Raw genomic sequence first — 23761 nt, forward strand, 5'->3', positions numbered from 1 at the left:
ATTTTCACGAACCACTTTAGATAGTCAGCTTTAGGTGCTGTTTGTTTTTTTTACTTTTTCGGATCTGAAAGATGTTTGTTTTAGAATTCAAAGAAATCTGAAAATCAATCTAACTTCGCCCAAGATCTGAATTTGGCTGAAAAATACCCCACAAATTTCAGACTTCAAAACAAGTCTAAAATGAGGGTTCAACTTCTGAAAAGTGTCGAATGACGTTTATACCCCTTAAATTTAGAGAAGTCTCTCTCATTAAAATATTTCACCCACCACCACCATACCAAACAAGACCACCACCACTGCCACCACAAAACCACCACCACCATTACTGGCGAACCACCACCATCTTTACCGGCGAACCACCAAAGTCGACGTAATGTCGTAGTTCAGAAGAATGAGACTAACAATACATATATCATGTGTTAGTTCTGTAATCTTTCGTTTCACCCCTCTTCTTTTTGCTTACTCTCAAGGGTGGATTTGGAATCTCCCTCTCCAAAATCCGAAACAACAAAAGATTTCTTTTGATACAAAATGTGTACAACTCTCTCTAATATTGTCTTTTTGGAAAGTAATTGCATCTCTCTAATATTGTTTTCTTTCTGTTCAAATGGAAATCAAACAAAGTCTTAAAATCATTATAGGTTTAGTAAGTACAATTTCTTTGATCATTCTCTTGTTCTATATTTACTTCTTCTTCTCTAATAGAAAATCAACAAAAGATGAATCTTGTGAAGAAGGAAGTAGTACCCAAATTGAAAAAGAAGAAGAAGAAGAATTTATTAGTTTTCGAGGAGGTGAGAATATAACAATCAAAGATATATTGGAAGCACCAGGTGAAGTTATTGGAAAATCAAGCTATGGAACAACATTATATAAAGCAAGTTTAGAGAAGAATGATCATTTGGTGAAGTTGGTTAGATTTCTAAGACCAACTTCTTGTACTCATAAAAAGATGATTGAGAATTCCTCTTTGATTATTAAAATGTTGGGTTATATTAGGCATCCTAATTTGGTTCCTCTTCAAGCTTATTATTCTGGTTTTAATGGAGAGAAGCTTCTTGTTTATCCATTCTTTGTCCATGGCAATCTTCAACAATTTATTCAAGGTGATTTTACTAATTCTCTTTGTGATATTACTAACTTATGATTTGCTTGATATTTCATGTTATTTTCATTATGGATATTTTAGGCTAAGGTGATTTTTTTCTTTATTTTTTAATTCGAATACGAGTCTTGACTGTTGGTTGGGCTCATGTTATTTACCCTTTAAATTATTATTATTTTTCTTTCGAAATAGCTTGTTTTGGGTGAGATCTTAGTCCATTTAGATCAGGAATCCATTATCTGAAATAACCTAAAATGATTAGTATACTGCTCGTGACAAAAGTTAGACTATAACTATTCAGATCGACAGATCAAACTCAGACAATAAAAAAAAAAATCCTTTAATTGATATATTGCTTAATCGATTATGTCTTTTAAATTCTTAGCCTAGTATTCAAGGTCAAATTTAAGTAGATTCCATTGTTTGGGACTTTTTTTTTTTTTGTTGAAAGTATTGTTTGGGACTTTAACATTGAGAAATTATTTTCCTCCATTCTAAGTTAAGTAGTTAACCAAGATAACTTGCTTTGCTTCATCAATTTTAGAATTTTATTTGACATTGCTTGGATTCTATGGTTCCTTACTTTGAAATAGAGAAACCATTTCCGAAGAAATTGTTCCCTCACCTAATTCAATTTATCTATGATACCTTAAACTGAGAAACTATATTCTTCTCTTCGATCGCACAGATGGAAATGGTGATTCAAACAACTGGGATGTTATTTACAAGATTTCTCTGGGTATCGTTGAAGGACTAGATTATCTTCACACAGGCTTGCAAAAACCTATCATACATGGAAACCTCAAGTCGAAGAACATAATATTAGGTGAGAATTATGAATCCTACTTATCAGATTTCAGTCTATATCTCTTATTAAATTCAAAAACCAGTCAAGAAATGCTTCAAGCTTCAGCTGAGCAAGGATATAAACCTTCGGAATTGATCAAGATGAAAGATGCAAGTAAAGAGAGCGATATTTACAGTCTTGGAGTGATTTTTCTCGAATTACTCAGTGGGAAAGAACCCATTAATGAGAATCCATCTTCGAAGGAGGATCAGTATTTGCCAAACTGGATGAGAAATGCGATTATTGATTATAGAATCACAGATATATTTCATCCTAATTTATTTCTTAGATCAACGAGCTCTCGAAATGTAAGTAATGAAGAATGTTTACTAGCGTTCTTTCAGCTAGCCATGGCTTGTTGTTCTCCTATTCCAAGAGTGAGACCGAATATCAAGCAAGTTCTCAGTAGGCTTCGAGAAATCAGTCAATGAGAAAGTCACAAAAGCAACAAACTCTTTACAGGTCGAAAGTACATGGGTCGGGTTCGCATTTTTGTTTATTTCGACCAGCAAAACAACAAAATTTGATTATTCTCAAAAAAGAAGAAATTGATATCCTCTAATTTGTAAATTAAATCAACTTAGTAAGAACATTCTTACTCAATACTTCTTATTTGGGAAGTCGATCTCGAAGGAAAAAAACCTAAATCACTAATAAAGAACTTTACATGTGTTTCAATTTAAAAGTGATCCTAAGTTTCATTTTAGAGATCCAAGAAGCTCTGGTTTAGCAGGATAGGCTCACCTGAGCTCCATTTGAATTCACTTCCCTGGACTATCAGGCAGTGGGTTCTCTAATGAAGTGAACATGAAATTGCCAGAGAACATTGCTTCCTTGTCTGTCCATGCCCAAAAGAAACAACAAATCATAATTCTCATCAAGAAACAATGTGAAAAATAACATTTTGAAATGTCTAGTGTTAAAGCGTGTAATGTGAATTTTGTAGACTCACATTAAAATAGGTTAAATGATGAGGGTCTAAACAGTTCACTCCAAGATCCAGTAATAGTTTATGACAGTCAAATTCCCTAGCTACCCACATGGTGACTTAAGTCCATCAAGCCCCGAACACCCTCAATGAGTTCGATTTTGTGCACCATTTCTTAGTCATATTGATTTATATTTTGGTGCATACAAGTAAAATACATTTTGAAACATGACAAGATCAAGTATTGAGTGGCCTACCTGTCAACGAGAAGCTATGATATTCCCGACGAACATATCTCGTCATTGCCTGAAAACATGAACATATTGCAATTGGGTTGGTCAGTGCCTTCATTCTTCCCGGAAAGTGGAATATTTTATTTTTTTTCTAGTCATTTCAAGTTTTCCTTCATTTTGGCAGTTCGCTTCTCTTTTAATTCTGTTTGGAATCTTTGAATGGGCATTCACTACTTTTGGTAATCGGTAGGCAAAGGGTCTGTCTCCAGGGTTTATAGCCTAAGAAGACGGGGAAACTAGGACATATAGTGACTGCCATAAATTTCCCTTTCAATAAATTTTCGATTTGAGAAAGTAATGAGATCGAAAACAAGAAGAACAGAAAGAAATTCATGAATATACTAGACAGTTCAGAGAGATTTTTTTTTTTTTTTGAAAGTAGTTGGGAAAGATGAGTAACTTACAAAAATCTCTGAAAATTGTACTCAAAATATTGGAAGAGAAACACAACAGTGAAAAATGGTATTGAAGACAAAAATTAAATTTCAGAAATCCTATGCAAAGCAAACCACTAATAAACTGTTATAAAGGGAAGTATTAAATTTCAGAAGTGCTATGTAACATGGACAGAGCCGAGATGCCGAGATGCCGAGATGGGTATCTGTCGAAGCAAGTTAAGAAGTCCAGACAAGGACAAAGCTATGTATATGTAACCTGCCTTTCACAAAATATTATATACGTCTCACTATTTGATCTTATGAAATTGGACATGAACTTAGTCTTAAAATCAGAAGGCGTTAACCTAAAGTGGTATTTTATGGTCCCATCAATTATGTGCAAGTACACACAAGATGTACATAAAAAGTATCAAATTTTCCAACTGTAGCGACCGAGTATGAGTCACCGATACAGCAAACAAAAATACTAACACAGATGCACGAGAAAAAAAAACATGCCTGAACTGCTTGATCTGGAGCATCTTTCGGCATTTCTGTACCGTCATCAGAGAATACATTCCTGAAACGACATGCATAAGCATTGTCAAAGACGGATTCATTTTCAATATCAATATGCAGTAAATTTATATTTTCTTGACAAAATCCAAGTTTACTTGTACAGAAATTCAGGATGATATTTTGTGATGTTGTCACTATTAAAGATCTGAATCTAACACTAATAATATATCCCCGACAGTTTTTTTTCATCTACTGTCAAATTTTTATGAAGTTCAGAGTAGGAAGAACGAAAATAGGTAATTCTATATTATAGATAATCTTCCCATACTCTAGTTTTCTCACTGTTTTCGGTCACATTGTTGTTCCCAAACCCCAAAAAAGATATCGCCATGATTATTGAATCTCTCAAGTCTCAACTGACATGAAGCATCAATTTTCCCCGTGATTAATGAGATAGGAAGAGGAAGGTACAAAAATAGCATCCGACCATTCAATTCTCTGACCTTCACATATATTCTATAACTATCACGAGGCATACATATTTACTTGGTTAGGTCTCTTTTGGAAAAATACTGTTGTATCTAAATTCTGAAAGAAAGGGCTGTGAATACTTCTTCTTACAAGAATATAAAAACGATACAAGCAAGCCCTCGACCGTGTATCAGGTGACTTCACTTCATCTACTAACCAAGTTTGTTAACTTCTTAAGATATCTCGGTCCGGATTATAATACCCATCAGTTGCCATTAAAGATGGGTAGTATTTGCGTACTTCAGTGGAGAAATAGTTTCTTGGTCAGACTTAGGTCATGAAGGGCTGAAGGCCCAAAACACACTGTCTCTTTTCATCTTCTATATATTCCATGATCACTTTCATAGTTTTATGCATGCTAGTCATACTGATTACTGACATTTGGTCCAATGCAAATAACTGTACATCCTACTGATTACTGACATAGAGCCTAAAGCTGACAAACTTTTTATTATTCATACCTTTAATAACCCAAATTCAATAACCATGGATTCCACCTCCTCCGGGAATCGAACCTGGGACCTCCAGGGTTTTGGAGTATATGTCAACACTATCAACCACTTGGGCAACCAAGTGTTGACAACTTGACCCCTACTTAAATAATGATATTGATGCATAATTACATAAGCTGTAAACACTTTGTCGGGGAATCTATACCTCCAAATTACATTCAGAAGCTCATCCTGTTTAGCTTCGGGGAGCATGGCAGCATCATATGCCACTATGTTTCCATAGAATATCCTCTCCAAATCCTTCATCCATCTAATCAATAGCAAGTTAACCTGTGATTAAATATATAAAATTCATTAATGCCACTTTCATTCTTGATCAATCTGGAATAAGCAACGCTGAACTTAAAATATATAGCACTCAGGATAAAACTAAAGATATGAAATTGAATATCTAGCACTAGTAGCTTTGCTTTTTGCGGAATGCGGTGCAGATCTAACTTAACATTTCAAATCAGGTCGTATATAGTCCAAGCCTTCATAGAACACACTTTCCTATGTTTCCTAAATGTGACTAGACAAAAAACTCTAACTGGCTCCTTCTCTCTTGTGTTGCAGTGACTATATTTTCGATATTAAGATGAGAATCCGTTGATCAATCAGGTCGTCTATAACATCCCTGCATGTATTTTATTTATTTACAAAAGCAGATAGTTACTTCCAAAGCATGCATATGCAGATTTTAATAATCACTTGACAATTAGTTAAAGTATTCAACAATAGATTCAAGATTAAAATGAGAATGTGTGTGTGCACGGGTGCACGCAGCACCTTAAACAATGTTCAAGTTTTTGCTAATCAAAATACAAGAAGAACTGGATGTGATTTTGTAAAGCATCAAGGAGAAAATTAAGAAGTTGTTGGTTCTCAAGAGGATGCAACAAATTACTGAAATTTTTTATACTAGCTGGAAGATTTTTATGTGGAAAATGCCATTTTAGTTATACTTCTGCTTTCAAAAATCTGCTAGAAGAAACACTTAAAGTAGGTTGATGAACTTCCAAACTGAAAACATGAAAGCAAGAGTCAAATGACAGAAAGTGGTTGAATTGTATCACCATCTCAACTTTATGCAAACAAGAAAATTATGACTAACCCCGGCCTTGGATACTCTAAGCTCCAAATCATGATTGTAAATCTCATAAACGTATTGACCAAGTTCGACACCTTCCTTTCCTTCAGCTTTTAGACGCCGTAAGCAAAGCCACATATGAAGTACAAGCAAAGAAAATGTTGTCTTAAACGTTTTCTCCAAGTTGAATACTGCATATGAGAGAAAAGAGTGCAAAGTTACAAACTGAAATATCACATCTGACTATCTGAGGCAAAAGGAACAAGTTAAATAGCGGTGATTGAATCCTTGTATGATCTAGGAAAAACTGAAATGCAAAACAAGTTCAAACAGAACTAGTAACAACAATAATAATAGAGTAGAAAATGGTGTAAGGCAGCAAAAAAATATAGTTTAGAAACTTGGTGAAGACTTCAGGAATAATGAGGCATGTCTAGATAGAACTTTTAGACAATACTGTCGAGAATGCGAAGTATTACGAATGTAATGTCGCAATGATGACCATGTGCATGAGTGCATCAAAGGTAACCATATTTTATTAATAATATTGATTCCCAGTAGATACAGGTGGCTCTCATAAATAGGTACAAACATCTAGACTTCGAACATATAATGAGATATTCTTTTTAATTATTAACAAAAGCATATAATGAGATATACAAGCTGAAAGATGCCAACATGTAGAGTTCGAGCAGACAACATGTTCTACAAACTAAGAGGGATTTGTCAGCTTCACCGCAACTGATAGGATCTGTTCTCGAATAGAGTGGTTAGGATTATATTGTGGCAGATAGATGACAATCCTACAATTAGAACAAAAAATAAGCCTAATGAAGCATTAATGAGATCACTGGTTGTTCCGCTGTTGTCTAAGCTTCTTGCCTCTTGCATAAGAGAACGGAGTCACGGATCAACGCAGAAGTCAAACATGTTCCTCCATCTTGGGACACGGGTTTTCGATCTGTTATTTGTCTAGAAAACTAGAGGATACTGAGCTATGACAGAGATGCTGTTTGCAACTAAAAATGGATTTATCAACGAGTACTACGGCAGAGTAAACAGCCATTCACATGAGATAATCTGTAACAATGATTGCACGAGACTGAGCAATTATAACAGATAGAAATACAAGGCAATGGAGAGGACTAACCATCATAAATGGCAGGTTTATCAACTTGCGAAGCAACACGCCGATATATCACATTTGCCCCACGAATAGATTTGCTCTGTTTACTATAAAACAACAACAGCTTGAATACTATGCGCTTCAAGCCTTCAAAATTTGGTTCCTCTACTCTCAGAGGCGAGTCTGGGGCCAAAGCCAACGAACGAGGTTTAGACCAGAACAATTTATTTAGGTTGACCTGCGAAAAGTATAGGAGCTTTAAGCCTCAGTAGATATGAAGAATCTAATGTAGCATTTAACTTTGAACTATGATCAAGCAGAAGTAACCATGTCAACATAAAACAGATAAGTCATGAATCTTAACTGCTATTAATTCATTAGCAAATGTATTGAAACATTCTCAACAAAAATTAGAAATCCATACACACTCAGATCGAATTTTTAAACCTGAGAAAGAAAATAAAAAAAGACTACCGCATGTACAAAGTCTGATGCTTATCTTTAACTCTCATTTCTCGGAACTCTATATTTATGGACTGGAGACACGAATTGGGATATGCGCACATCTTTAAAGGTTTCAATTTTACGTTGAACGCTATGAGACGATGTGACTCCTCGCCTATATATGTACAACGACTTATAGGATCCAAAAGATCAGAATCTTCCCTTCAGTTTAGTAAGCTCATATCTGAATTTCAACAACTACAGCAGATAAAGAACCAATCTAGGATTCTTAGATGACAGGTTCCTACGCCAGCCTCTCTCATCTTGTTAGAATACCTATCAATGACATTGGTTGGCAATGCACATGTAAGATGGCATGGTTGTTTGAGAAGGCAAACCTAGGGCTTGGATAGACAAAATCTCAAAACAACCAGTTTGTAATCGAACATTGATATATTCATACCTCTGATTTGGTGGTGAATTCCTTCACATTTGAGTCCAGTGATGATAATGACGGTGATGCTGCTGCAACCTTCGAGTAGTTACTGCAAGTGAAGTAAATACTTCTCCGGGATTCCATCTGTAAACCTAATCTGGAGAGATGGGTAATAGCTTTGCTCCATCGTGGTAACATGTTTAGGTTTTTCCAAATTCCTTCAATACAAAAGAAGAATCACATATATATCAGGAAGACCTATAAATATATAACAACAAAAAAAAAATAGCAGTTCATTTTCAATCAACATCTCGATTAGGGTTTTGAGGGGTGATGGCAGAATGGGGCTTCTGAGAAGAGAGAAGAAATGTTGGAGCTTGAGAAAAAAAATTCCCAGTTTTTCCGAGAGTGCAAGAGGAAGAAAGGGATTCTTTAATTTTCACGAATGACCTGTAATTCAATTGTTAATTACGAGATTATCCTTTTAAGCGAACTACTTGGGAGTGGTGGCCGACGGGCGGTGTCCAGTGGCCGGAGCCAGAATTTCAACTTAGACGACGTTAAGCTTTAACTTTCGCGGTAGCCAAATTTTTTAACGAAAAGCCACTCTAAGTAGGTTCTACCTATGATGAATGTAACACTTTTTGAAAAAACGGTTGAGGCGTACATATTTTAGACCAAGAAAGAAATGTACGCGTCTTCTATGTAGACAAACTTTTTTGCTTTTCACTGTCATTTTTTTGTTGTTTGGCAACACTTGAGACTTTACGCTACGGTAGTAAAGTAGAAAAACTTGTTATGCTATGTTTTTTACAGAATTGATTCCTTTTTTTTTTACCATCTTTTTCTTATTTACGCATCGAGGCACCGTCTTTCCATGTGAGAGCAACCCCACTTGAGGTGTAAAAAGCGTATTTCAAAACCTTGGCATGTAAGACATGTAAAAGTGTTATTTAAAGGTAATTTCTAGTAGCAATGCCTTCTTTAAGTAAGGATCATAATTCATAAATCATAACCATAAATGACAAATGAACATTCGGCTAATTAACAAAATTTGAATTTATCTAAGATTTATAACTTATAAGAAAGTAAGAAACAGAAATCATAAATCAAACATTAATCGACAAACGATAGTCATAACGATCAATCGATGGTCTTCCATCGACTAATTAACAAAATTTGTACTTATCTAAGATTCATAACTTATAACAAAGTAGGAAGCATAGTTCATTTTTTCATAATTATCAATTTATTGAAGTCTTTAATTTGCAATTTCTAACCTTCAAGTGGTCTGCACACAAAACCTTAAAGGAGGAATTTCATCAAACAGTTGGGCTACAAGCCTACAACCTAAACCATTTCTACATTTCTCAAAGAGACCATCAATATCTTGATGAATTTCTTAAAAAGGGGAAGCCAAATTATATCTAAAATCTAAGGAATGAGGATCAATAATCTCCAAGAGCCGGAACATTTGGATTTTAGAATCTTTTACAAATTACACATTGAAATGGTTAGAATCAAGTATCAAGTACTCACCAGAAATCTGAGTATCCCACAGTTGGAGTATTCGAGAAATGAAAGTTCAACCAGACGAATCTTTGAGAGAGAAAATGAAGATTTAGGATAAAACCCTAGTTGCTCGGCTTCTTGAAGTGATTAGAATAAAACCAACCGAATCCTTGAGAGAGAAAGTTGAAAGTGAAACCCTAGATCTAGTTGCTCTAGTCTCCTCTCTGCTGGTGTGGAATTGAGAAGTTCTAGCTTTCTTTCCCGTCCCCGAATAGTTTGGGTCGGTGTTCACGTGGCTCCGCCCATGGCCATGGGACTATGGGAGTGAATAATCTAGCAAAAATGTATGCTAACTCAAGTAAGCCACGACACTGTCTATGGTTATATTTGGGGAATCATAGTGTGTGGTTGGTTAGTTGGAGAAGAGATGTAGTCTTAATAATATGCTTATTTCTTTTCACTTTGGTGGACAAGTCATGGTTGTTCACTTGTTTGTACCCAAGTAGGCTGATAGGTGGTCAGTACAACCAGCTATGCTGGATCGGAACTCTAGTGATAGAAGAACGCCTCTGATGACTGTACTGTCTCCTAATAAATCAAAGGGCATTTTGGTCTTTTTATTCTAAAGGGAAATACCCCTTATCGTATTCATTTCATGGACAAGGCGGTAACCCATGGGCACCAAGGGAATCCTTTTATCATTTTTGAGATTATAATAGGTTTGGTGATTCTACTATCTACCGTCATATTAGGTAATTATGTCACAATAGTTGTGAGTGGGATAAGGCTGGGACTCAGCCTCTTTGTTGCACTTTCTTTTTTGTTGAACTTGTAAGATTAGTTTTTTTTTCAGAAGAAGAAGAAAAAGAATAAAAATAAAATAAAATACAGGATACGAGGAACAAGAGAGCACCTCTCTACTTCGACACCTAAAAGACGATTTTAAATTTTTTAATAGAATTTGTGCTTCATACACCAATCATGTAAGGCAAAAAATATTAAATAGTGACGACAACTATCATATTCTAGAAGCGCAAACATATACGTGTCTCATATGTAATGGAAAATATTAGGGAACAAGAAATTTCGAATACACTTTAGGCATAGAAATTATGTGACATCCCGTGATTGAACCAGAAGTGGATACGTGTCTCATATTATTAGTATTAGATAGATACGTTGATTCATAAAAAATAACCTATCATCTTCTACATTAAGGAGGAAATCTATGACTTCTTGAGTGAACAATCCAATTACAATGATAATTTTCCACCTACTTGTAAATTTCACTCTCTCTTCAATCAAATTTGTCATTATGGTATTTGATTTGATTATTCTTTGAAGGTGAGTCTAGATAGAGACTCAAAAGAAAAGATGATCGACTCAGTATTAGATGACAAGTCGTCCAAGTTGTCGTGATCGATTCCTTTGTAAATGTTTTACTATGGGCTCAATGACTCGTATTAGAATGATCACAGTATGCAATGAAAGTTAAGCTGACGACGAGACCACATCAACGAATCCACTTTATATCAAGACTAGCCTTCCAGAAAAATAAATTTTCATATGCTTCATAATCTCCATCAGCTATTTCGCACATATACAACAATATCTAGAATCTACACTCAATTGTAACAGTGATTGTGAACCATGATTATCTTGTAATACAAATGTACATAAATGTTTCGATAGCCTTAAGATTGTATTAGTGATCTGTTCTCCTATTTTCACACATACGACGATATGCACAATCTATATTCAATATTAACATTGTCTGTGAACAGTGATTATTTTGTAACATAAATCTACATAAATATTTCGATAGCCTTAAGATTGCATTAGTGATGAAATACAAAGAAAAAAATTCAATTCCAAATGGTAAAATGAAATCCAAAAAACAATTTATATGATCACACACACCTACCTAGACATCTTTTTATTATGTACAATGGTAGCAATGGGATGAGTTGAAGTTTTGTGGTTGGCATGGAGAACCATCCCATTAACCTTCCTTTTGCATCTCCCTTACCTTACCAAATCCTTGTGTTACCGCTCCACACAGACGGAGAGAGATAGAGAGATATATAGAGAGAGAGAATCAAATCAACAAAATGCTATAAGGGTTTGCCCTTTCCTTCCCAAATCAAACAACCCTTAACTTCCCCTTTTCTCTCTTTATCATCTTTCTTCTACCTCTTACTCTATTTGATAGGAAACTTCGCAAGATTAGGGTTTTATACATACTTAGATGAAGGTTTAGATTTCAGCACGAGAAAAATTTGCTTTTGGAACTCATCTTCATTGGTATAATTTCATCTCAAAGTCTAATATTAGGAATAAAAACTTAAACTTTGTGGATTTGATTTCTTTATTTGTTCTTTTTTTATCTTTGTGATTAGTTCATAAATTTGGCTAAGTTAAATTGCTCTCCTTTTGAGGGTTTGTGGGGTTGTAGGGCTTTCTTTTGTTGTTTAGAATTTTGGGTTTGTTTTGGTTAACAATGAATCGAAGGGTTAGAAGAAAAGGGGTGCAATTGAAAGATAAAGCTAAATCAATTTCTCAAAGTTATGTTGAAATTTGTGATGGGAGTTCAAGTTATGATGAAAAAGGTGAGGTTGATTGGACAACCTTGCCTGATGATACTGTTATTCAGGTGTTCTCTTGTCTGAACTATAGAGATAGGGCATGTTTGTCTTCAAGTTGTAAGATGTGGAGATTTCTGGGTTCTTCTCCTTGTCTTTGGAGTTCACTTGATCTTCGCCCCCACAAGTGCGATTCCACCACCGCTACTTGCCTTGCTAAACGTTGTGTTAATCTTCAGAAACTTCGGTTCCGTGGCACTGAATCTGCAAATGCAGTCGTGAATCTCCAGGCTAGGGACTTAAAGGAAATCAATGGCGATTTTTGTCGCGATATGACTGATGCTACTCTCTCGATGATGGCTGCCCGACACGAGGCACTTGAGAGTCTCCAACTTGGGCCTGAGTTTTGTGAAAGGATTAGTAGCGATGCTATTAAAGTGGTTGCCCTTTGTTGTCCTAAGTTGAAGAGGTTAAGATTGTCGGGAATTCGAGATATAGATGGAGAAGCAATCACTGCTTTGGCAAAGCATTGTGGGCAGTTGGAGGAAATTGGGTTCATGGACTGTGCAAATGTCGATGAAGTGGCACTGGGTAATGTAGTGTCTGTTCGATTCCTTTCCGTTGCAGGAACGAGAAACATAAAATGGAGTCCAGCTTTGCAAAGTTGGATTGCACTTCCAAATTTGGTTGGAATAGATGTTTCAAGAACTGACATCAGTTTAACTGCAGTTTTGAGGTTATTTTCGTCATCACCAAGTTTGAAGGTTGTGTGTGCCTTGAACTGTCCGGTTCTTGAAGAAGAGAGCAACCGTACATCATATAATGTTAAAGGGAAGTTACTGCTGGCCTCGTTCAATGACATTTTCAAGGAATTAGTGTCGTTATTTGCCGATATCCCAATGAAAGAAAGGAATGTGTTTTCGGAATGGAGTACTTTCAAAAATAAGGATAAGAATTTGAATGATACCATGACTTGGCTTGAATGGATTCTCTCCCATTCACTTTTACGCATTTCCGAGAGCAACCCACAAGGTTTGGATAGTTTCTGGCTCAGTCAGGGCGCTGCATTATTGCTTAGTTTGATGCAAAGTTCTCAAGTGGATGTACAAGAAAGAGCAGCAACAGGGCTGGCAACTTTTGTTGTCATTGATGATGAAAATGCCACTGTTGATTGTGGTAGGGCAGAAGCAGTAATGCAAGGTGGTGGAATACGTCTTTTATTAGACCTTGCAAAATCTTATCGTGAAGGTCTTCAGTCTGAAGCAGCGAAGGTAATATTCTCAGAGTAATCTGATTTTTGACCGAATTGATTAAATTTTGATTCATTTTTTAATGTAGTCCTAACATCTTCTTAAATGTTTGAGTAGGCTATTGCAAACTTGTCCGTTAACGCGAAAGTTGCGAAGGCCGTAGCTGAAGAAGGAGGAATCAATATCCTTACTGATCTGGCAAGGTCTATGAACAGATTAGTTGCCGAAGAGGCTGCCGGAGGGCTTTGGAATCTTTCCGTTGGCGAAGAGCACAAGGTTGTTCATGTTTAACTTGTAGTCGAGATCTTTCTATAACTCAAATAACTGCTAAAACTTCAGAGTTGTTTTTCAGGGTGCCATTGCTGAGGCAGGTGGAATACAAGCTTTAGTGAATCTGATTTTCAAATGGCCTTATGGTGGTGATGGGGTTCTTGTATGTTTTTGCTTGTGATTCATCGAAGGAATGGTAATGCTAAATATAATGTTCAGTTTGAGTTGCTGACATGTTATCCTCTTCGCTAGGAACGTGCTGCTGGTGCACTTGCAAATTTGGCAGCTGATGATAAATGTAGCATGGAGGTTGCAGTCGCAGGTGGTGTACATGCTTTAGTGATGTTGGCCCGTACCTGCAAGTTTGAGGGAGTACAAGAACAGGTTTTGATATCTAATTTGCAAACATTAAATTTGTATGTCTGCTAAAGAAGCTGAACCATCATTTAGACTTGAACTCTTATATACTCTCGCACTCGAATTGATGCAACCCTATCCAAGTAGTTGTGCTTAGCGTATTCACCTGACTGACTTGTGGTTGGGTCGAGATAGTCCTATCCGGACCCCATGCCAAACTACCGAGTTATATTTTTATGTATGAAATGTTGAATTGTTGGACTTTAATTTGAACTATTAGAGTAGACCAAATATCATATATATGTAGTAGTGTATGTATGTGTATATGTTGATGCACATGGATATATGTATATGCCAGTGTGAGTGTGTATGTGTGTGTGTGTATTTATGTATATATTTGTATATATACACACACACATAAGAGTGAGTTAAAGCTCTGCCGATTCTCGGCTGAGTACTTGTGGCCTTGCTGGGCTCGGATAGGTGGAGTTGGGGATTTGCCCGTCCAATTCCACCGCCAACTGCTCAGAACCCTATTTATGTGCATAAACACTTCGAGTCTTTGATTTCTTCTTAAATTTTGTGTTCTTATGAGATTGACTTTCCTGCTGGCTGTTGTCCAGGCTGCCCGTGCATTGGCTAATTTGGCTGCTCATGGCGATAGCAACAGTAACAATGCTGCTGTTGGACAAGAAGCAGGTGCGCTTGCAGCCCTAGTGCAACTCACATGTTCTCACAACGATGGTGTCAGGTAATTTATTTAATTTATGAATTCGTAATGCTGCCTTAAAAGTAAAACATTGTTTTGGTCTTTATGTCCTGGTTGCCCTTACAATTCTTTTTCTTGAAACTTTGGATGAATATTTATTATGAAAAAAGTAAATGACACAATACTGGGTGTCTGGGTGACTGTCATTTCTTTGAAACTTCGAATGGAAATTTTATTGAAAGAAAAAAACTGAATGTACAATCAGAAACAACAGACAAAACAAGGATCTGTTACATTAGATGTTACGATATCCAAGACTTCCAATTGTGTACGAACTCATAATACGTGATTGTATTATTCTTGTATACCATCGTAGACCAAAGGATAAGTAACCATTTGACATCTTCTAATGCCAATGTGGTGTTTAAGTTTTCCTCCTTAAAGCTTTTCCTGTTTCTATCATTCCATATGCTCCCAACAATGGCTACAGAAATCATGTTCCGCATGTCTTTATATTTCTTCTTTTTCCCGAGGTCTTCCCATTGTTCTAAGTTATGAGCTAACGAGTATGCCTTGCACCAGTTGACTTTGAGGGATTTTATGAAGTAATTCCAAATATCTTCTGCTACCGGGCAGTGTAAGAAGAGGTGGTCTATAGTTTCCAACTCCTTTCTACATAAAAGACATCGGTTTACCATGTTGAAACCTCCCTTCATTAGCTGATCTATAGTAGGCGATTTCTTGATGTAAGCTGCCCATACAGTGAAGCTTACCCTTGGGGGGATTGATTTCCTCCGTAGGCACTTGTTGTACTCCATTGAGGAATCTTGGTTTAGTGGGTGACTATGTTATATTATCATAGCCTCCCAATTTATGACAAAATCGTTGTATGATTTTGATTTCGCTCACCCCATAGATCTACTCCAGTGAAACGATAAACCCTTAATGTCTTCAACCTGTAGGATACTGTATGGATTTGCATCCTTGAAAATTTTATCACTTCTTTCCTTCCATGAGCACCAAATTATGGCCAGAGGGAGTATGTTTCAGATCTTCTTCCTGCCCTTGGGAATTTGCAAACCACACCATTAGTTAATGGCTTGATCTACTTAATTTGGGATACACCATTGGTATCTCGCTTCCTGGATGAAGTAGTCTCAAAAGAGAGTGGCTTTTTTGCAGTGTAGAAACAGATGGTTGACTGTTTCTTCCTTTTCTTTGCACAAAACGTTGGACTTTGTTTTGGCACCCTCTCCACACCCTGCAACCACAAGGCTGGTTAAAAACCTTGTTGTTCCACCCTCCCTCCGTTATGCCATTTATTTCAGATAAGATGGCTCACATAATGCTGTCATCACCCGGAGGTTTTTCACTCCCTTGAATCTCCAAATCCACTTTAAGAGGAGGGCAAACGTTCATCACCAGGTGGTTTTCACTCCCAGGCTCCCCTCTTTCAGGTATTGACAGATGATGCTCCAAGGTACCCCATGAATCCTTCTCTTTTTCATTCGTGTCATCCCACAAGAAATTATACATCCTTTATTAGTCTTCTTAATGAGTTCTGTTGAAATCGAGAACAAGGAGAGGTAATATAATGGAAGAGCTGACAGGACTGCCTTGATTAGGGTCAGTTTCCCCCCTTCCGAGAATGTTTTGCCATCCAAGCCGAGTGCTTTTGATTAATTCTCTCTTGTACCGGATCCCACAATTATTTATTTTTGTAACCTTCTCCTAGTGGAAGTCCTAACTCCTAAGTATTTCGTCGGTTGGGGTTATAATTCGTACCCGAAGTTTAGGAGGTCTGTTTGATCCTTGATTTGCCGATTTTAGACTAAATAGATAGAAGACTTGTGTGGTTCACCTTTAGGCTAGAGGCCAATTCGAACCAAACCAAAATATCCTTCGGCTTCCTGAGTTGGACTGGGTCCTCTTCTGCAAAAAATAGAGTGTCGTCCGCACACTGAAAGTGGTGAACTGGCACTCCGTCGCTCTTCACCTTGAACCCCATTCATTCTCCTCCACCTTCCTCAATGATTTCCACTAACGGAAATATGTTATTCTAGTGATAATATCTCTTCATCAGATGGAAACAAGGTAGCTTGTTCTCGTGTCTCTATGTTTGTTCATTTATTATTAAATATATAATGCTATCTGATGTCTTCGGTTATTATTTTTCAATTAAGTGTATAGTTCCTGTCACTTTAACTTCTATTTGTAGAGTTGACCTTTAGTTTATCTCTGTTTCTTTCCATTACTGCGTGCTTCATATTGTTATCTGATATCGGGATCTTGATTGTAATGCTTAAACAGACAGGAGGCTGCTGGTGCTTTATGGAACTTATCATTTGACGACAGAAATCGTGAAGCAATTGCTGCAGCAGGTGGTGTTGAGGCCCTAGTAAGTCTATCTTCCTCCATCTCCATTCTTAATTGTGTTATTGGTTTTGTTTAGTTGTGGCTTTCACTTGGTTCAAACTTTGAACATCTTTTATATGTTCTCATCCGACAATCAAGACGTATCTTGCCTTCAATCATTTTAATGATGGTCTAAATGTTGCAGCTACCTTTTTTTTAGGATAGATGAAGAAACTATTAAGGAAGCGTGAAGCCCCCGCTGAACTTGTAAAATTCTGAAACATCATAACCAGTGACATGATAATCTACAAACTTAAGACCCGAAATTTCTTTAAGATCAAACATATGTTTATATAGATAGTCTTTCGCCTGTATCATCAAATAGGCTATGAAAGAAACATCAGGAAATTGATAATGTGAGCTAGAATTTCCAAATAAAAGACTTCTACATTTGCTATTGGTTGCATTATGTAGATAAAAACTCTTTTCTACTTCTGAGTGCTGTCATAGATTGCAGCCAGCGTATCAACATCTAAAAATATATTTTGAATGGTTGAGGGCAGAAAAAGAAAATTGGATGGATAAAAAGGAAAATATTTGGATAATCCTATTTGATGAGATAGTGGGGCAACATAGCGTCTCGAAAATTGTATTAACAATTTCTGATGGTCTTTGTATATGTTGAACTCTTTCCCAAGGGGAGGTAAAGAGTGCAAGAGCTCTTGTCTCAGCTTTGGGGAATTGGTCAGGCTTTTAGAGTTTCATATCACTTATCAAAAGGTCCACTATCGTACTATGGGTCTGTATAAAGGCAGAAATACCTAGAACGTTACCTATGAAGATTTCCTTTTGGTCCACTAAGTACTTGTGTTCTCTCATCACCTATCACCACGAAGTGGATTTGACTAAGGATGGGCAATTTTCTTTACTCCATAGTGTCGGTAATATAAATTTATAATGTTATAAATATAATATGAGTAGTTACTTTCGGTCATAATGCAGAGATAATATTATAGTATTATTATTGTCGCAGTATTTGTTATATCATTTTATAACTTAACGTAGCAGTATGAGATCTCCACACAAAGATTTGCCTTTTGCTAATCTATTCCATATTACAAATAGAGAAACGTAGCTAATTATTGAAACTTGAAACGTAGCTAATTTATCTGCACAAAATAGAATAAGTAATTTAACTCTTCTAATTGACTAAACGTCTAATGTGTAAACTTGCCCAATGGTTGAGTCTTGATACGTAGCCAAGCTGGCCTTATTCAGCAACTGCTTCATAGTTCATACTAAAAGACTTACTCTAATCCCTAAACGCTAATGATAAAAATGACTAAAGATCAATGAGAAGTGAGAACTACAAATCCCAACTAAGTCAGCATCTGCTTCTTACTCTAAAACAACCAAGCTCTTCAGTTTTGGCGATGTTCCTATGTAACAACTATAGTGATATTGATATATACAGGTTTCGTGTTATATTGTATTGCTAATTTATCTGATTACTATATTGTTATGAAGATCAAGTAAAATCACTGTGAATTAATTCTAGTAATAATGTCATATGAAGTTTTCGAAGTTTTTATGTATTGTTCCAACTGAATTCCATGTTTATATGGAAGTTCACTATACAGATAATATAGTTATTAGTTATATTATTATTTGTGTATATGGTTATTCTTAAATGTAACTCTATTGTATAAATGTAGTACTGCGAGTTCCATTAGGATATCATGTGTTGAGACTACAGGCCCGTTGGACTGGGAAGAACCACCATCTAACGTTATTCACAGGGAATCAGGAAATCTAATTTCATTGGTTGAGCATGAGTCTCGAGATCGATCAGACACATTGGTGACTTGCAAATATAAAATAAAATCCCAGGGTAGAGTGAATATTTATACTATATTTGTAGTCTTAATTATAATATTAAATTAATACAAACAGAAACATTATTTTAGATTAAAAGGTAATTTTTTATCCTGCTTAAAGATTGATTGTCTTAAAGATCGATTGTAGAAGATATTCTTGTAAATGGTTTTAAGATAAGAGATTTAAAGGCAATAAGTTTCTACTAGTTCTTTTAGGGAAGCACTCTTAGTGCTGTAAAGAAAGTCAGGCACTTGACGTGAATTATAATTTTGCTAGAAACATGGAATTGTAAGATCAAATAATACGAAGAGTCAAAGAGAAATGTTAATAAGAATCAAGACTTACAAAATACTTGGACACGAATCCACGAAACAGTCTTGTAAATGACTGAGGGTAAGAAATTTAGTTATGGTAGACTCAATGTTGTTAGGGCATGAACCTAACTGATAGAAACTATTATAAGTTAAGGAAGGAGCCAAGCAGGTAAAGATGAACAGAATTATATAAGAATGTAGAGGGAGGAAACTTTACCTAATTTAGAGACGCCCCATGTTATGGGGATTTTGAGTACTTACGAGGAGCTTTAAGGTTTTGTTTGGTTGGGTCTATTCCAGGGTAAAGAGAAATTTCCCTCAAAATTTGAGTCTTCCATGTACATAACTTACGAGGGAAAGAAATTTTCCTTTCCTTTTATAGAACAACTTCCCCTGAGAAGGGGAAAGTATGACGGAACTCCCTCTTAAGAAAAACATCCCCTTGAGAATTCTCTTTCCTCAATAGCAACCAAAGTACAAACTAAAGCGGAAGAGGTTGATGATGTGGTGCTATAACACAGAAATGGTGAGCATCTGTCACAGGACGTGTCTATTCAAATGTATGATGAGAGACTATATAGTCTATACCTTGACATACTTCCACCATCCTCTTATATGAAAATCTAAATTTTTGGAAAATCTAAATCCTGATGTTTATACGACATGTAGCTGCGGCTAGTTATAGTGAGCATCTAGAGAGCTTTAAGAGTATGGGCAGTTCTAGTCCTGGAGATGAACTAGAGAATTAGTCACTTAGATGAATCTCTAATGGTTTCTATGTTTTGTTAGCCTTGGTGCACACTTTTTGTTGTTGAATACGTTACTTCATTACAAGATTTTGAGCTCTTAATATCCTAGGGTTGGCATTTCTTATTCCTCATTTCCATCTTATTATTGGTAGTTAAATATTTCTGCCAATTTGTGTATTTAGGTTTCACTTGCAAAAAATTGTTCAAACGCCTCCCAAGGTCTTCAAGAAAGGGCAGCTGGCGCTTTGTGGGGATTATCTGTATCAGAAACAAATAGGTAATCTTTATGCATCACAAAAATTTTGAACCAAGCTCACAGTAATCTTACAGAATTTAGAGCATTCTAGTTATGTTTATCTTGATTTAGAGATTGTAACCTCCATTGAAGCTAACTCCAGTAGGTTTACATCATTGAGGTATTGATTCCTTCATCAGTTCATCCTGTTGGACTACCCACCCAACCTTCTAAACTGTTACAATCTAACTACATCCTGATGTTTTCCCTTTCTTAGATTGTGGTTGGTATGACGTTTGTGCTAGTTATTTAGTTTCTCTACCTTCATATAATATGATGTTGTGGCCTCTAAATATGATAGCCGCACAGTTCATTCTTAGTTGTAATGGGCTTTATATCACTTTCATACGGCCCCAATTATTAACGCGATTTGTTTTTTCTCTATTTTTAGCATTGCCATTGGACTAGAAGGAGGAGTTGCACCTCTTATTGCATTTGCACGTTCAGATGCTGAAGTAAGTACAGCCTTGTTGATGTTCAGTTCTTTCAAAAGCTTCACTTACCAAAAGCACCCAAGAACTTCTATTCTATCATTACATTGCTTTCCACATTCCTATATGTTGTTGATATCTGGTAACTGAATCTTGTTAGCTTGTGGAATGTTTGATTATTATCATTCGGCATGTTCTAATAAAAAAAATCTACTTAGGTAGTTACTGGACTAAAATAACCGGATTTTAATCCTGAGAATCATACGAACATATACAATTCAAACTGTGTTTGAAGTAGCAAGGGAAAAAGTAGTATGCGTTTGTCATAATTAGTCGTCATTTTAATCATTGCGCGTCTCCTGGCTACCGTAATCGATGGGCTCCCACTGTACCTGTTTAATAAAGAAAAAAGAATTACTGACTGTAATAGTTATCAATAGAAAGGTATCTAGAAACTGCAGAGTGTAGATAGCGCATTGCTGATAGCGCCTGCGGCCATTATCAAGCAAAAACATGCTGGGAATTTTCTTTGTGTGGCTGCGAATGAGGGCCCCGTGACAATGTGGCTTGTTTCTATCGGGAATTTTAACGACAGAGGTTGATGGATTTGATATTGCCGTTGACGCTGAATGAGATCACTAGCTTTCATGATAATCATCTTAGATCATAGTGGGTCTTAAATAGCCTTGCCAAGGTCTATCACAAGATACCTACATCTAAACAATTTGGTTTCAATAGATTCTACTGTATAAACTTTTCAACTGTCGCCTGGACTCTCGGAAATCAATGTTTTGACAACATGACAAGGGGAAATATTCTAGGAAATAGGTTATTCTTAGGTTCTTTGTGGAAATGTTTTGTACAATTCAGCCTTAAAAGATCACGAGAAGATGGCATTATAAGTTGTGAATCTTTTTTTTTTATTACGTCAAAAGGGCAATTTCTCAGTTCGTAGTTTCTTTTTGCAAATGTCAGTATGGTATTTAAAGAAGAACAACTGACCAAGAACCTCAACACCAAGGATCGAACCCTGCTCGCCTCAGGGGAAAGCAACAGACTTTACCTCCCAATGTAGTTGGGTTTCTCAGTCTATTATTTCAGAGCAAGACATTTCTTTGCTTAATTTGGTTATTGTATTAAATGGCACAAGCTTTCTCTTGATAGCTATGTGAATTATGTTCTCTTTTCTAGGATGTGCACGAGACAGCTGCAGGGGCACTTTGGAATCTTGCTTTCAATCCAGGTAATGCTCTTCGTATTGTGGAGGAAGGGGGGGTGCCAGCTCTTGTCCATCTTTGTTCTTCATCAGTATCAAAAATGGCTCGCTTCATGGCCGCACTGGCGTTATCTTACATGTTCGATGCAAGGTAAGTAGTTTCCATTTCGGCGCTACATATATGCCATTTCTATTACGGTTTAGCTGTCAATCTCACGCAGTTTACGTTTTTGAACAGTACATATTTTTAGGTAAACCAGTATATGTATTTCAAATCACCATCTATTTCTCAATTAGTATTTTGTTGTGAAAATAGTTCCAAGGTAAGGCTATCTAGTAATTTGCTTGATGACATATAGAAAGCCTGACTTCTCGAGTTATATCCTCATGTACAGAATGGACGAGGTTGCCATGATAGGGTCTTCATCTGAAGGTATCTCGAAGAGTGTCAATTTAGATGGAGCTAGAAGAATGGCCTTGAAGCACATAGAAGCTTTTATACGCACATTTTCCGATCCACAATCCTTTGCCGCTGCTGCTGCATCATCAGCCCCCGCCGCTTTGTCCCAAGTTGCAGAAGCAGCACGTATACAAGAAGCTGGACATCTAAGATGCAGGTCTGTTTTCATCCGAGGAACAAAACGAACGTAACTTTTCGAAATAGTTATTTTTCGTCTTAGCAGTGTATTTTAAGATGCCATAACATTTTGATAATTTAGTTCACTTAATCTCAGACTGAAATTTTCTTTCCTGTATGAATTCATTTCTAAAGTGGAGCTGAGATAGGACGATTCGTGGCCATGCTTCGGAATCCTTCTTCCGTACTCAAGGCCTGTGCGGCTTTTGCTCTTCTCCAGGTAAACTTGGAATCCTTCTACAAACTATTGCCTTAAGAATACATTAATTCATACAAAGCGAACCATAACTTCTGAAATTCTTGCTTGGATCTGCCTTTGCAGTTTACAATTCCTGGAGGCCGACATGCAACCCACCATGCGAGCCTCTTGCAGAAGACTCCAGCTGCACGTGTCCTACGTGCTGCAGCTGCAGCAGCAACTGCACCAATCGAAGCCAAAATATTTGCAAAAATCGTTCTTCGTAATCTTGAGCACCATAACGTAGAAGCTTTGATTTAAAATAGTTCAGATGGAGGATAGAGGAAGTGTTGTCAGGCAAGGAGTGTAGTGCTCTGTAAATCATGAGCAAATCTCATTTGGTTTCTTGGGTCTTCTCGAAGGTCTAATTTCAATTGGGGGGTTATATAGCTCGAGATCGGATTCTAGGTAATTTATTATTGGTTTGATATTTTCTTGTTTTTTTGGGTGTGCTCTGTTTTATGGTTATTTATTTTTATCAACATTTGAAAGGTACCAGAATGGTGTTGAATAAACACCTGCATCAAACATTTTTCGAGTTTTTGTTGTGACATGGTGTTCTATAATCTATATAATGTGTAGGGGCGCAATATGAGACATAATTTCTTATATTCGACAGATAAATCGAACCATTATTTATATACATAATCATTTGACTAATTTATCATTCTATGTTATTTTCTTCTTTAAATTTCAACTAGTGATAGAATTTTCTTCTTATCAAAGAAGAATTTATACTAATGAAATATCAGTGTACTACGAGCTTTTGAATTTAATAGGT

The 23761-nt window shown here is 36.4% G+C and overlaps 3 protein-coding genes across 3 annotated transcripts; 2 read left to right on the top strand and 1 right to left on the bottom strand.

Moving 5' to 3' along the window:
- Nucleotides 1-555: 555 nt before the first annotated feature.
- LOC147569724 (putative kinase-like protein TMKL1) lies at nucleotides 556-2637 on the top strand. Its single transcript, XM_086656247.1, has 2 exons — nucleotides 556-1106; nucleotides 1794-2637. Exons 1-2 carry the CDS (start codon nucleotides 608-610, stop codon nucleotides 2381-2383), a joined length of 1089 nt encoding a protein of 362 aa, XP_086512373.1. The 5' UTR covers nucleotides 556-607; the 3' UTR covers nucleotides 2384-2637.
- LOC147569725 (ubiquinol-cytochrome C chaperone family protein) lies at nucleotides 2442-10299 on the bottom strand. Its single transcript, XM_086656248.1, has 8 exons — nucleotides 9727-10299; nucleotides 8215-8405; nucleotides 7332-7545; nucleotides 6206-6372; nucleotides 5258-5382; nucleotides 4070-4130; nucleotides 3138-3186; nucleotides 2442-2790 (listed from the first exon to the last, which is right to left on the bottom strand). The coding sequence occupies exons 2-8, from the start codon at nucleotides 8383-8385 to the stop codon at nucleotides 2714-2716; spliced, it is 864 nt and encodes a 287-aa protein (XP_086512374.1). The 5' UTR covers nucleotides 8386-8405; nucleotides 9727-10299; the 3' UTR covers nucleotides 2442-2713.
- A 1193-nt stretch (nucleotides 10300-11492) lies between these two features.
- On the top strand, nucleotides 11493-23640 carry ARABIDILLO-1. Its single transcript, XM_086656249.1, has 12 exons — nucleotides 11493-13552; nucleotides 13649-13807; nucleotides 13884-13964; nucleotides 14054-14185; nucleotides 14782-14909; nucleotides 17178-17265; nucleotides 20346-20440; nucleotides 20850-20913; nucleotides 22081-22256; nucleotides 22501-22722; nucleotides 22878-22962; nucleotides 23065-23640. The coding sequence occupies exons 1-12, from the start codon at nucleotides 12200-12202 to the stop codon at nucleotides 23239-23241; spliced, it is 2760 nt and encodes a 919-aa protein (XP_086512375.1). The 5' UTR covers nucleotides 11493-12199; the 3' UTR covers nucleotides 23242-23640.
- The last annotated feature ends 121 nt before the right edge of the window (nucleotides 23641-23761 follow it).

The sequence above is a fragment of the Eschscholzia californica genome, unplaced genomic scaffold (assembly GCF_041429995.1).
Source record: "Eschscholzia californica isolate CP2 unplaced genomic scaffold, dmEscCali1.0.p SCAF_1, whole genome shotgun sequence".
In the NCBI taxonomy this organism is placed as follows: Eukaryota; Viridiplantae; Streptophyta; class Magnoliopsida; order Ranunculales; family Papaveraceae; genus Eschscholzia; species Eschscholzia californica.

Coding starts and splice junctions, on each gene's coding strand:
- LOC147569725 (XM_086656248.1), bottom strand. CDS start 8,385: ATGTTACCACGATGGAGCAAAGCTATTACCCATCTCTCCAGATTAGGT. Junction 7,546..8,214: donor AATTCACCACCAAATCAGAG/GTATGAATATAT, acceptor TACTTTTCGCAG/GTCAACCTAAATAAATTGTT. Junction 5,383..6,205: donor TTAGAGTATCCAAGGCCGGG/GTTAGTCATAAT, acceptor ATTTAATCACAG/GTTAACTTGCTATTGATTAG.
- ARABIDILLO-1 (XM_086656249.1), top strand. CDS start 12,200: ATGAATCGAAGGGTTAGAAGAAAAGGGGTGCAATTGAAAGATAAAGCT. Junction 17,266..20,345: donor CAGGTGGTGTTGAGGCCCTA/GTAAGTCTATCT, acceptor TTGTGTATTTAG/GTTTCACTTGCAAAAAATTG. Junction 20,914..22,080: donor TTGCACGTTCAGATGCTGAA/GTAAGTACAGCC, acceptor TCTCTTTTCTAG/GATGTGCACGAGACAGCTGC.
- LOC147569724 (XM_086656247.1), top strand. CDS start 608: ATGGAAATCAAACAAAGTCTTAAAATCATTATAGGTTTAGTAAGTACA. Junction 1,107..1,793: donor TCTTCAACAATTTATTCAAG/GTGATTTTACTA, acceptor TCGATCGCACAG/ATGGAAATGGTGATTCAAAC.